Source organism: Hyperoodon ampullatus, assembly GCF_949752795.1.
Source record: "Hyperoodon ampullatus genome assembly, chromosome: 1".
Taxonomy (NCBI): Eukaryota; Metazoa; Chordata; class Mammalia; order Artiodactyla; family Ziphiidae; genus Hyperoodon; species Hyperoodon ampullatus.
In genome coordinates, this window is record NC_136914.1 from 156,343 (window position 1) to 169,408 (window position 13,066).

The 13,066-nt window shown below is 33.4% G+C and overlaps 1 protein-coding gene across 1 annotated transcript in view; it reads left to right on the forward strand.

Annotated features, from left to right (window-relative positions):
* Positions 1-12,651, forward strand: part of MAP9 (microtubule associated protein 9) — a gene marked incomplete at its 5' end in the record, with an annotated part of 31,130 nt that extends 18,479 nt beyond the window's left edge. The window contains 7 exons of the mRNA XM_079728458.1: positions 1,445-1,515; positions 2,533-2,701; positions 3,450-3,539; positions 5,039-5,200; positions 5,322-5,467; positions 5,646-5,778; positions 12,426-12,651. Coding sequence (XP_079584584.1) covers positions 1,445-1,515; positions 2,533-2,701; positions 3,450-3,539; positions 5,039-5,200; positions 5,322-5,467; positions 5,646-5,778; positions 12,426-12,548 — 894 coding nt within the window. The 3' untranslated portion in view covers positions 12,549-12,651. The remainder of the gene's footprint in view (positions 1-1,444; positions 1,516-2,532; positions 2,702-3,449; positions 3,540-5,038; positions 5,201-5,321; positions 5,468-5,645; positions 5,779-12,425) is intronic.
* Between the last annotated feature and the right edge of the window lie 415 nt (positions 12,652-13,066).

The window sequence follows — 13,066 nt, forward strand, 5'->3', positions numbered from 1 at the left end:
TTAAATATTTTATAAAATTTAATAAAAGTCTTTAAGGAAAGTTTATCAACATCCATACCTATTTAAATGGATGGACAGGATCATTATCAGGAATATTATTATTATTACCTTGAGAAGATTTGTGATATGTAGGATTACTTGTCCCTACACTACATTGCACCAGAGTACTATACTGTTAAAATTTATGGGGAGCACTTTAGTCTTTATTTCTCCTAAATTTTCTTTTTCTTTTTTTTTTTTTTTTTTTTTTTTTTTTGTGGTACACAGGCCTCTCACAGTTGTGGCCTCTCCTGTTGCAAAGCACAGGCTCCGGACGCACAGGCTCAGTGGCCATGGCTCACGGGCCTAGCTGCTCCGTAGCATGTGGAATCTTCCCAGACCGGGGCACGAACCTGTGTCCCCTGCATCGGCAGGTGGGCTCTCAACCACTGCGCCACCAGGGAAGCCCTATTTCTCCTAAATTTTCTTTATGCAGTTTCTCCTGCAGTTAATTGGTGGCTATGTATACTTATTACTAGGGGAGATAACAGTTAGCTGAGAATTTGTGGTTGAACAGGACTTTTATAATACAGAGTATTAAGTTTTTATTAAATTTTATGGAGAAGGTTCATTAAGCCACATTCCAGGTATATTGTCATTAACCAGTTTCCTTAGGAAAAAGTGCTAATGCCAAGCTAGGGATGTGTTTACATCTGCTCTCACTTTAGTGTTAGCACCCATCTGTCCATGTAAAGTAGAAACGTTATTCCTTAAAAGGAAGAAGGGTACTCTGGAATTTATAGACAGGTCTTAGAAATGTTTAACAGAGGTAATTCTAAATTAGAATAGGTGTTTTATATATAACAAGTAAGATTATAACATATTTCTTTTGAATGAATCCTTAGCTTTACTCTTACTCTCTACTGAGTAATCTGAAGTCTGATTAATCATTCCCCTCTAAGGTTTATTTGTTGGATTCTCCCCATGGAATAAAATGCAGACTCCTCACCACTGGAGATCTCATACGATTCTTCCCGGACCTTATACTCCTCAGCTCTCCCTGCCATTCACTGTGCCTCAGCATCTTTCACCTTTTTTGGTTTCTCAAAATTATCAAGCTCTCCATAGAACATCATGTGGCCCTTTGTTATTCATCATTTGTCTGAGCTCTGACGTCGAGCCTTCAGGGAGGCCTTCCCTGATCACATTCACTATTGTGGCTCATCAACTCCACTCTGTCACTGTCACTGGGCCCTAGTTTATCTCCTTCATGAGTGACATTAGTTTACGTGTTTATTGCCAGTCAACCTCCCTAAAATGTAATATCCTTATTTGTTCCTGGTGACAGAAATACTTGACACATAGTAGATGCTTAAAAGACATCGATTTACTGGAAGATTGGCCTCTAAGTCTAACTGTGATAGATACAGTGAGTAATCCATCTTTGGCTTTTTCTATTTCATAGAAAATAATTCAAGATAGAAATATGAAGAATAAAAAGTCAACAAATAATAGAGCATCCAATGCATCTGGCAGGTAATAAAATTATCATTTTCCCTCAGTTATGGGTTTACATTCCAAGAAAACTAGTTTTAGTTTAACTTCTGTACAGTGAATTTCATTTGGTGTCACTTAATTTTCTTCTTATGAGAACAATGAAGTAGTTTCTTCATAGTAAATCTCCCTAGTTGAATATATTCATTTATTAAAAGGAATTGATCAATGATCCTCTATGTTCTACATTGCTCCTGGGATATAGTTTCTTTCTTTTATTTTTCCTGAGACAGTAGATATACAGTGGTAATAAAGCTGAAGTCCAGCATTCACCTTCTATATTAAATGTCTTTGTCCAACACATGAAAAATTGTACTTTAAACTTAGAGGTTCTATGGACTAAGTTGGTTTATTAAAATGATAAGAACTCATAAATGCTATTCAAAACCTTCTGAATCTTTTAAATTATCATTAGTCAAATAGAACAGGGGTCAGCAAACGTTTTCTGTAAATTTGCCAGTTAGTACATATGTCAGGTCTTGTAGGCCATATTGTCTCTCTTGTAACTACTCAGTTCTGTTATTGTAGCAGGGAAGACACTGTTGGTATTATGAAAATAAATGAAAAAGCCAGGGTGCAATAAACTTTATATACCAGAATAGATGGGGGCCAGATTTCCCCACCAACCCTGAAATAGAGGTTACTAGTCTAACTTTATATTTAAGATAGTTTATGTAGCAAAATAACATAAGAAACCATTAAAACCTACTTATTAATACTGTCTTTTCCCATGTACCTTGAGTCCATGTTTGTTAAAAATGTTTTAATTACAAAACCTAAAAAGAAAAATTGCATTGAAGCTATATAACTTAAAGTAATAAAATTTAAATTATGTTGTATAGGGGTCTTTGTGTACTAAGAACACATCATTTTCAAAGTAATTATAATTTATTAAATTATAATGTAATTTTCAAATATAGTATTTGCAAAATCTAATGAATCTCTCTTCTACCAAGTGCAATTGTAATAGTTAATCTTGATTCATTTGGATCTTTTCAGATTAGTTACCTCTGAGTTCTTAAAGAAACCTGGTTCTCTAAGGAGAACTCCGTTGACAGTTCCCACTTCTCACTATTTAGGGACTTTGAGAGTCTTGGACCAAAAGCCTTCACAGAAACAGAACACAGAACCTGACAGAGCAGATAACATAAGGGCAGCTGTTTATCAGGTAAAAAGGAAAATATTTTTTTAAAAAATTAGAAGACTTAATCACTTACATAAGGTTTGTTTATCAGGAAATAAAATGACCCTGTCAGAGATGATGATTTAATGTTTAATTTATTTCCTTTATAATACCTGAGCAATCCAAAGCTTTTTTTCTTTTTATACTAAATTATCTCCTTCCAGGCTTTGTTTAACTGATCATAGTTGTTCTTAAGGAAAGAGAATATGCCATGGCAATTGATAAAAATACAGCAAAAGCAAAATATAGTTGAGGTACACCTATGTTCTATACCTTTTCTCCTTAAAGTTTATATAGTTATGAACAAAAAGCGTTTTAATTTTTTTTCTTTCCTGAGACTTTCTGCATTTGAGTTAAACTGACATAGAAGAAAGCTGTCCGAATTTTTTTACAATTCCAAAAAAGAAGTCTTTTTTTTTTTTTTTTGTCTTATTTGTTGTACAGAATATCGTACACTTTGGAAAATTGTCCATGTGAATTTCAGAGAAAAATGTTAATATATGTAGTCATTATATTACACATATATAAATCATATAAACACATGATTTTCTTAATTCTTGCTCATCTTTACTATTAGAATATTATCAGAAAAAGAATGATACTAGTACATATAAAATCTATGTTTTATGTTTTGCTTTTTAAAAGTTTTAATCATATATTTCAGAAATAAATAAGAATTCTACTTCATTTGCAAAACGTTGAATATCATATTGCCTTTTTCTTTTTCCCACAGGAGTGGTTAGAAAAGAAAAATGTTTATTTACATGAAATGCACAGAGTTAAAAGAATCGAAAATGAAAACTTAAGGATTCAAAATGAACAGGTATTCTGAATATAGAAGTGAAAAATATTCTGGATTTTTAAGTCAGTAAAATAGCCTGAATGTTTAGTATTTCTAAATCAACTGTTTTTTAAATGGTGAAATAAATTGTATATAAAAGAATTGATTTCTGATTTTATTTCTCTGGTACTTTATACACTTTTAGTTTGATATAAATATAACTGTTTTACATGAAAACATGGATACACAGAGATTTTTATTATTTATATGTGAGCAATAGCTTTGGCACTACTGATTATGAACTTATTTTTTCTGTGACCATGTACCTATTTCATTATTAAAAATTGACTTTGATATTGCAACTTAGCCAGGAATATAAAGGATCATCAGACATTAACCTTCAGTTTTCCCCTTTTCTATCTTGAGTTTTGTATGTATCTTCAAGAGCAGCCTCTACCTGAGTATTTGCCCCTATCCTTCCCACTGTCTGGAGCTGGGCTCTCATTTCATTCTCTCCTGTACTTCACCCTCTGCCTCTAACTCCTGCCTACAACATGCTCCAGTTCTTTCCCATCTTCTAAAGTAAAATCCCTGAAAAAAAGAAAAGAAAAAAAAAAAAAACCCTTCATTGTGCTTTTAATACTACCATGGATAGAAACATATTTCTCCAGCGTACAGCACTGTGTGGAGCAGCCCTGCAGGGGACGTGCCTGGACACTGGCACTGCCTTTGTAGCATTATCTGCCACAGTCAGTGCCAGATACCTCATTTGCTCTTCACAAATCAGTGAGGGAGCTCATACTTTTACTTCTAAATTATGTTATCTCTGTAATAAAGCTTTATATCATTTAATGCTAAGCAATATTATAAGACAAACATAGAATATTATGGGATTAGATTGAAGTAAGTAAAGTAATAACATACTTGCTATATGTTCACCTACATATTTTCTAATCTGACACATGTTTTCAACACTTGGGATATGTTTATGCAGTAAGAATTTTATGCTCTGATGTCAGTCAAAACTCAGGGTTAAAACACAGATCTGTAGTTTACTGTGTGACTTGGCCAATTTACCTTACTCTGACAGGCCAGAAAGGTCAAGTTAAAGTTAAAATATCAGGAAAGTTACAGGCCAGAAAGGTAAAGTATATAACTTTACCTTTCTGGCCTGTAACTTTCCTGATATTTTTCTTTTAGTGCGATATTGCATTATGAGCACTTTGCAGTACCAATTAGCCTTTTACAGTTTATTTTCATAGCCTTTGTTCAGTATACTTCCAAAAAAAATTCCTTCCCATGCATGGTAGTAGATCAATATCTGATAAATGTTTAAGAAAGGACATTTTAAAATGCAGTGAATAATTCAGATAACATTTTTATCAATTACCTTCTCTAAATCTATTTTAAATAGATTGCTTTGAAACCTAAATTGATGAATATGAAGGGAATTAAAAAAAATGAATGTATGTATATCTATATCTATCTATATTTGTCTATTTATACATATACATATTACTGTCTATTATTTTCCAAAATAGAAAAGAGCTGTTAAGAGAGAAGAAGCCTTAGCATCATTTGAGGCCTGGAAATCCATGAAAGAAAAGGAAGCAAAGAAGGTAGCTGCAAAAAAAAGGCTTGAGGAAAAAAACAAGAAGAAAACTGAAGAAGAAAGTGCTGTGAGAAAAAGAGAAGCACTACAAGTATACAGTGGTTTTGAATATCTTAATTATTTTTAAAATATTTGAAAATTAATGATTAACTGTGTTTTTACTATTTTATTATATTCACATTAAATAAGAAAGTAACTCTGAACTTTTTCAGTCTTTTGAAAAATGGAAAGAGAAAAAGATGGAATATCTTAAAGAGAAAAGTAAAAAAGAGAAAGAATATGAAAGAGCAAAGAAACAGAAAGAGGAGGAAACTGTTGCTGAGAAAAGGAAAGATAACTTAACTGCTGTTGAAAAATGGTAATCCAAAATGATAAATGTTTTGACGGATCTTAAATTAGTAACACTTTAGGCTTTTCTAAAATTCATTTACTTGAATGTTACTAATGCACTCAGTCTCATTATTGCAAAGACACTTTAGGGAACCTTTATTATATATTCTCCTTTAACTTGCCAGTGTTTTGACTATCCTACATAGGAATGAAAAAAAGGAAGCTTTTTTCAAGGAAAAGGAAAAAGAGAAAATAAATGAGAAAAGAAAAGAAGAACTGAAAAGAGCTGAGAAAAAAAATAAAGATAAACAAGCTCTTGATGAATATGAAAAATGGCTGGTAGGTGTTATTTGTTAATGCACTGTGTCTTTTAAATGTACCTGTTCTGACTTTTCTGACCCTAATTCCAGTTCTATTTGTCCCATGACTACTGACCATTTCTACATGGAAGCTACCTTGTTGAATTCATTCTCTCCTACATATATCATAATTTATTTGATCTACTCATTTCTATTAATGATTCTACTATTCCTTAAAACACTCAGGCTTAAAACTTTAGTCATAATAATGTTCCTCACCTACATCCCCACATTTAGTCACTTACCAGTCATGCCCATTCATCCTTTGCAATGATTCTTCTACCTAAAATTATAAAAAAGTGTACTGACAAGCGTATTACTGAAGGTATACCAGGTTAATTTAGGTGGAACTTGGTCCTGACACACAGTAAAATTGTATTTAATGAGAAAGTTATTCCATTTTTTTATTTTCTTTTGACCTTTCTGATGACCTCAAGGAGAAGGTCTTATTTAAGTGTTTTTTTAATGAAAGCAATCAAGTATGAACGTTGGGAGAAATGATATGTAGCAGGACTTTATGTTCTTTGTTTCAATGTACTTATGTTTATAGTTACTTTTCAGTGATAGCAAGCAAAATACTGTTTTCTGTTTTAAAATATCAATAGAAATATGTATTTTATTCATTTATTTTTGAATAAGTAAATAAGTAATACATTTCAGATGCATAAGTACTTTATGTGAATAGTTAACATATTCACATGTTCAGCAATCAAAAAGTGCAAAATTTCTCCACAGGGCTTAGGGTCCAGTAGGGTTTCTTATCAAATTTTTTGAATTCATGTCTATCAGCAAGTTAAAAAAAATGTCATCCAGAGTATTTTTTTATTTGCATTTCTCTGGTTAGGGTTGAGCTTGAGTATCCTTTCATTTGTGTGAAGATAATTTGTATTTTTTTTTCCTGTAAAGTGTCAATTCATAAACTGAACATTTTTTCATTAGTCTTTTTCTTACAGATTTCTAGAAGCTTCTTTAGGTACTAGGGAAATTAGCCTACCATTTCTGATATGAGTTACAAATTTTTTCCCATTGTATTGTTGGTCTCTCAACTTTGCTTATATCATTATTTTAGTAAATTTATTTATTTATTATTTATTTTTCACTGTATTGGGTCTTCACTGCGCACAGGCTTTCTCTAGTTGTGGCAAGCAGGGGTTACTCTTCATTGCGACGTGTGGGCTTCTCATAGCAGTGGCTTCTTTTGTTGTGAAGCATGGGCTCTAGGGTGCATGGGCTTTAGTAGTTGTGGCACGTGGTCTAAGTAGCTCTGGCTCACGGGTTCTAGAGAACAGGTTCAGTAGTTGTGGCACATGGGCTTAGTTGCTCCACAACATGTGGGATCTTCCTGGATCAGGGCTCAAACCCGTGTCCTCTGCATTGGCAGGTGGATTCTTAACCACTGTGCCACCAAGGAAGTCTTATATCATTTTATTCCATGAAGAATTTAATTTTATTTTCAGTTTTCAAATCTATCAGTCTTTTTTTATGGCTTCTGAATTTTCAGGTGTAGTTGAAAGGACTTTCTCCAAAATTTAGGGTCAAAGCTCCCATTTTTCTTCTAATAACTTTATGATTTTAATATTTAACATTTTAACATTTGCTCTACTTAGAATTTATCCTAGTGTATGATGGGAAATATGATTCCATCTTTATTTTTTCCACATACAACTTTCATAAAACAGCACATCTTTTACCCACTGATTTGAGGTACTGTCTTTATTATATGATACATTAGATCATTCCCATATTTTCAGGTCTGCTTGTTTCTTAACTTTCTGTTCCATTGGTCATTCTCACTGTACATATTCTAGTACGACACTGTTTCATCATCAGGACTTTATATATTTTCATATATGTTTGGGTTAATCTCACTTCATAACTCTTCATTCAAAGTATTTCTGAATATTCTTGGTTTTTTTTTTTTTTCCACATACAATTTAGAATCAGTAGTAGCTAGAGACACACACAGGACCCAAATCAGGCTATTTAAAGATAGGATAAAAAGATGTAACACTTAGGAATAAACTTAGGAAATGTGCAATACCAATATAAAGAAAACTTCTGAAGGACACAAATGAATACCTGAGAAATTAGAACAAAACTGTCCTTGTATAGAAACAATCTTATAATAATGCTATAAAGATGTCAGTTTTCCCTGAAGTAATTTACAAATTTAATGCAATCCTAATAAAAATACAAACAGAATTTATTGTTCTTTATGTGTTGACTTTAGTACTGCTATAATGCTAAATCCATGCCGAGAAATAGTAATAAGGCGATCAAAATTAGTTCAGTCGTTTGAATGAGGATAGTAGTGTTCTATGATGATTTCCTTAGATTAAACTCTTAAATAATGCTTTGTTCTAAGAAAAATAAAAAATCTCCTTATATTAAGGGGACGTATGCTAATTCTGCTAGTATCTTTTAGAGTAGTAACTGAATGTAAATGTTTCAGTTTTCAGTTTTATTTTCACATTGTCTTGAAAATGAGATAGAATTTCCTTAGTGACTAAGTCATAGTTAGGTACACAATGTTTTATTACAGTGGTTTCTCATTCTAATCAATCCTCTGGAAAACAAAAACTCATCAAAGACCTAAGACAAAATAACTTGCTTTGGTATACAATATATCCATACAATACAGCGCTACCTAAAAAAAAATCCATGTACAACATGTTACACCTCTATTCCCCATCTTACCAGTTTCTTACTGAAATTTGTTTGCAGGGAGAATGGAAAAATACCCCTATAAAGAAGAGCTAATTACTTCAATTTTCATGTAAAGTAACATCTCAAAATTTTGATGTAAAACCTAGTTTGGGGAGTGAGCAATTGATGGGTCACTGTTTTAGGTGAAAATTGTAGCCAAAGATCAGGTAAGATGCTTCTTCAAGCTGGTTCCCAGATTAATTCATAGTTACCTTTAATAAGAAAATAAGCAAAAGATTCAGCCCCCAGCAAACAACAGACAGAAGGACTTTTTTAAGTAACCTCTTTTAATTATTACTCAAGATAACATTGATTCATGTAAATTGATATTAAGTTTGATAATTATTTGCCTATTTCCTGCCCTGACATTTTAGCACCTACCGGCAAACTCAAGTTTGTGCCCAGTTCCTCTCTCTCCCTATGTTAAATGGAATGGACAATGAGGTTTTTTCAGTCAGTTTCTGAGGACACTGTATGGTCACTGCTTTTCTCTCATCTAGCTAGAGGGCCTGCCTCTCTCTAAAGTAATAAGATGATTGACCGTGGTCCAATTACAGCTTTTATTTTCTCAGTTAGGATTCTGAAATGAGGTTCTCTGTTTATTAGAAATAGCAAGGATGAAAACATTCTCATGATGAAGAGCAAAATGTTAAGACAAAAAGAAAAATTCACACCTCTCTTAAATCCTTTTGTTATATGTGAATAATTATATGTTAATGGAACCTTACATTACCATATTCTTCTTGTGACATTATCAATTCCATTTATGTACTGATGAAAGAAGCATAGACACCTAATAATTTACCAAAATGCCACTCCTCCCAAGCCATTCAGCCTGCAGAGGCAGGGTTGTCCAAGTGTTCCGTGACACCACTGCTCTTTGGAATACAAGGAAACCACTAAACTTTATAGTTTTAGCAGAAACTTGAAGAAACAGAGAGACAGTCCAAGCTGCAGGATGAAAGGCCAAATGCTATTTACATTTCAAGTATTCCTAGATCATTTTTTAGATTTCATATTAATCCTCAGATACTCAGTCATTTCTTGGAAGGGAGTATAGCAGGAAAATGAAATAAATGGTTCTAAAATTCACCTGGTATCATAAAAATGTGAGATGATGGAAGATAATATTTTCAAAATAATATGAAGCAGGACTGTACCAATCAAGCAATGAAATATGAACTTACCATTTCACTCTCCTGTGAATCTGCATTCTTCTACCCTCCTGGATTATTCCCATCAAGTCTCAGGATAAGTAATCTTAATAAAAATAAACTCTCTTAATTCTTCATTTCCCTCCAGCTATGATCCTTATCTCTTTTTTTTTTCTTTTTTTTTTTTTTTCTTTTTTTTGTGGTACATGGGCCTCTCACTGTTGTGGCCTCTCCCATTGCGGAGCACAGGCTCCAGATGAGCAGGCTCAATGGCCATGGCTCATGGGCCCAGCCGCTCCACGGCATGTGGGATCTTCCCAGACCGGAGCACGAACCCATGTCCCCTGCATCGGCAGGCAGACTCTCAACCACTGCACCACCAGGGAAGCCCCTCATCTTTTTCAATAGTTGAACTTCTGGAAAGTTTGTTTACACTTCCTTAGTTCTTCATATCCTTTTCTTCCTCAGTAAACCCCCATCTTATCCCTTTTCTGAAACTAAACTTTGAGAGTTATGATTTTGCCAGAGCATCTAGCCTATGGTATGTATTCTTTTCTGCCCTGTTTCGTAGACCTCTGGGCATTCTGCACAGTCGATTTCCCCTTCCACTTGAGCTGTCTCCTCCTCTGCTGCCATGTTCCCCAGTTTACCTCTCAGCATTCTGCCTTTCTTCTCCAAATCACCTGTTGACAACTCTATTTCTTTTTTTCCAAACCTGTGTTCTAAATGTTACCATGGCCTGCCAGGCCCCATCTGATCTTACACATATACCTTGTCATTCTCATCTGGAACCCCGCTCCCATCTCCCGCCAGGCTTTATTCACACTGGCTCTCTGGCTTCCTCTCCCATCCCAAGTTTTCCCCACTTGTCAGAGTCCTCACACACACTCTTCTGTCTGAGTGGGGTGCCCTCCCCTCAGTGCACATCACCAGTGGCTCCTCTTACCCATCACGTCTCAAAGTGACTTTCCCTGAATCCACTTTTTTTGAAAGTAAGTACTTCCTTTCATTTTTTATCAATCACAGCAGCTTGTTTATATGTTTCACAGAATTTCACACAATTTGGAATTATCTGTTGTTTATGTACTTGTTTATTAACCATCTATTTTGAAAGTTCCCTAAGGGACAGGAACAGTAACGTGTGTGTTTGTATTTTATAATCATTTCATGCATGGCTCCCTGTATACTGCTTGACCCAGAGTAAGATCTCAATGCTTAGCATTGAATGAATGAGCACAAATTACAGTATAGCACAAGTAGAATAATAGCCTCAGAACCTGTTACCTATAAGGATGTACTATATAATACAGAACACAAATTAATGGATGCGAGGCAATAACAGTTGGGATTATTTGTGACATTTGGACATAAAATCACCTCAAACAATTACTTTACTGCAATACAAACTTCAAAAGATTTAAACAGTAAATATAAAGTGCCAAACAATAGAATACAGCATATTAATAATACAAAATAAAAAAACAGTATATTTGCTGGCTGGAGGGTAATTTCCTACAACTTTGGAGATTAAATCATTATTGTCCAGCAAAGTCGAATATATTCATGCCCTACAAACTGGCTATTTCACTCCTAGGAATATACTTGGAGAAAAAATCTTGGCTTATAAGCACAAGGAATGAAACAGGGATATTTACAGCAGCATTGTCTTTGTGTGGAAAAAACATTAGAACATCATGTCTTCAACACAAAAATAGATCAGTAAACTGTGATATGTTGATATACTGGAATTCTGTGCATCAATGAACTAGAGCTACAGCTCCATATAGATGGATCTTAGAAATATGGTCATGAATAAAAGACAGATGCAAAAGAATATATAGCATGGTACCTTTTAGCATAAACTCAAAAAACCTGCAAAACAAAATTATTTGTTATTTGGCAATGAATACGTGTGTGTGATAAAGGTATTAAGGGATGCACTGCAACTATAAGTGCTAAATTCAGTAATGGTTATCTCTGGGTGGTGGAGAGAAAACAGGTGTGGTGAGGGAGTGGGTACAAGGGCTGCACAAGTGTTGGTCATGTTTTATTCCAAAAGGCAGGTAGGGGGTACACAAATTTTGACTATATTACTCTTTAAACAGTTTAGTTCTCTATGGTTGAAATATTAATATTTTGGTAAAAAATTAAGGACTAAAAATAATGTAGATAAAATGCTGCAAGGATAATATTTATTATATGAAAATATGTAAATTGCTAAAAATTACAAGCACCAATACCCATACAGTTAGAAGAGTCAAATAATAGAGCAAAAATTTCACAAAAGCACTAAAGAAATGAAAATGTGCTCAAGCTCAATAACAAGCAAAGAAACATGAACCTCAATATTTAAATATTTTTAAACACTGTGAAGTATCCTCTGCTGCCATCACATATTCAACCTTTGCACCCAGTAAATTTATTTCTGAGACTCTGTTCTCAGAAAGTCATCACTAACTTCTAATAATTATTCTCTTTGAATTATAGGATTACAGGTCTTTTTTTTCCCTATTTTACATAATTCTTTTAAAATATTATCACTTTTAATATTTAAAAAATTAAGTGGTGCGTTAACGCCTATTGATAGTATACTCATAAATTAGCAATATTCCCTAGCTTCTATTACTTTATAACCAATTAAGCTAGCAAATGACATTTAAATACCTTATAATGATTATTTTGTTCTTCAGCAAGCAACTTGATTTGAAAATAATGGTCATATTTGTATATAAATTTATATATAAATAGTTTTGTATTTTCTCTTTAGGAAAAAAAAGAAAAGAAGGGAAGAACTGAACGAAAACCAAAGAAACATCATCCCTTTCTTGAAAATGAGGCACTTCCTCCATGGAGCCCTCCAAGCAGAACTGTGTTCTCAAAAGTGTCTTGATAATTCTTATTCTTGCATTATTTAGTTATTTATCAATTCACCAATTTTAGCCAATCTAAATTTAAAACTATTCAATTATTTATAGTTAGAAGAGTCTATTTTAATTAAATGCTGGTCACTTCTGCTGACAATGAAAAAGATGCCTTAGAGTTTAATCGGTGAAAGCATTGAAAGCATTTTGAACTGTAGATAAACTGCTTCAAATGAAGAGTTAATAATCAGATTGCTTTTATCATTGAAATACATAACCCTTTATCATGTCCTGATAATTCTTATAGTCTGATGATCCATGATCACTTTCCCTAACCTGTTCATGTTATTAGTATGTTTATTCTCCAATATAAAAAGAAAACCATCTAGGTACCATAATCATAGAAATAATTGATTTTGTGAATGATTGCACATCTAGATTCGGGTTTTAAAATGAATTGGTCACTGGGGAGTATGCAAAGAAGATGCAAGAAATGGTTAACAAAGACCTAGAAGAATTAAAGAAAAAACAACTGGAAGACTTAAAG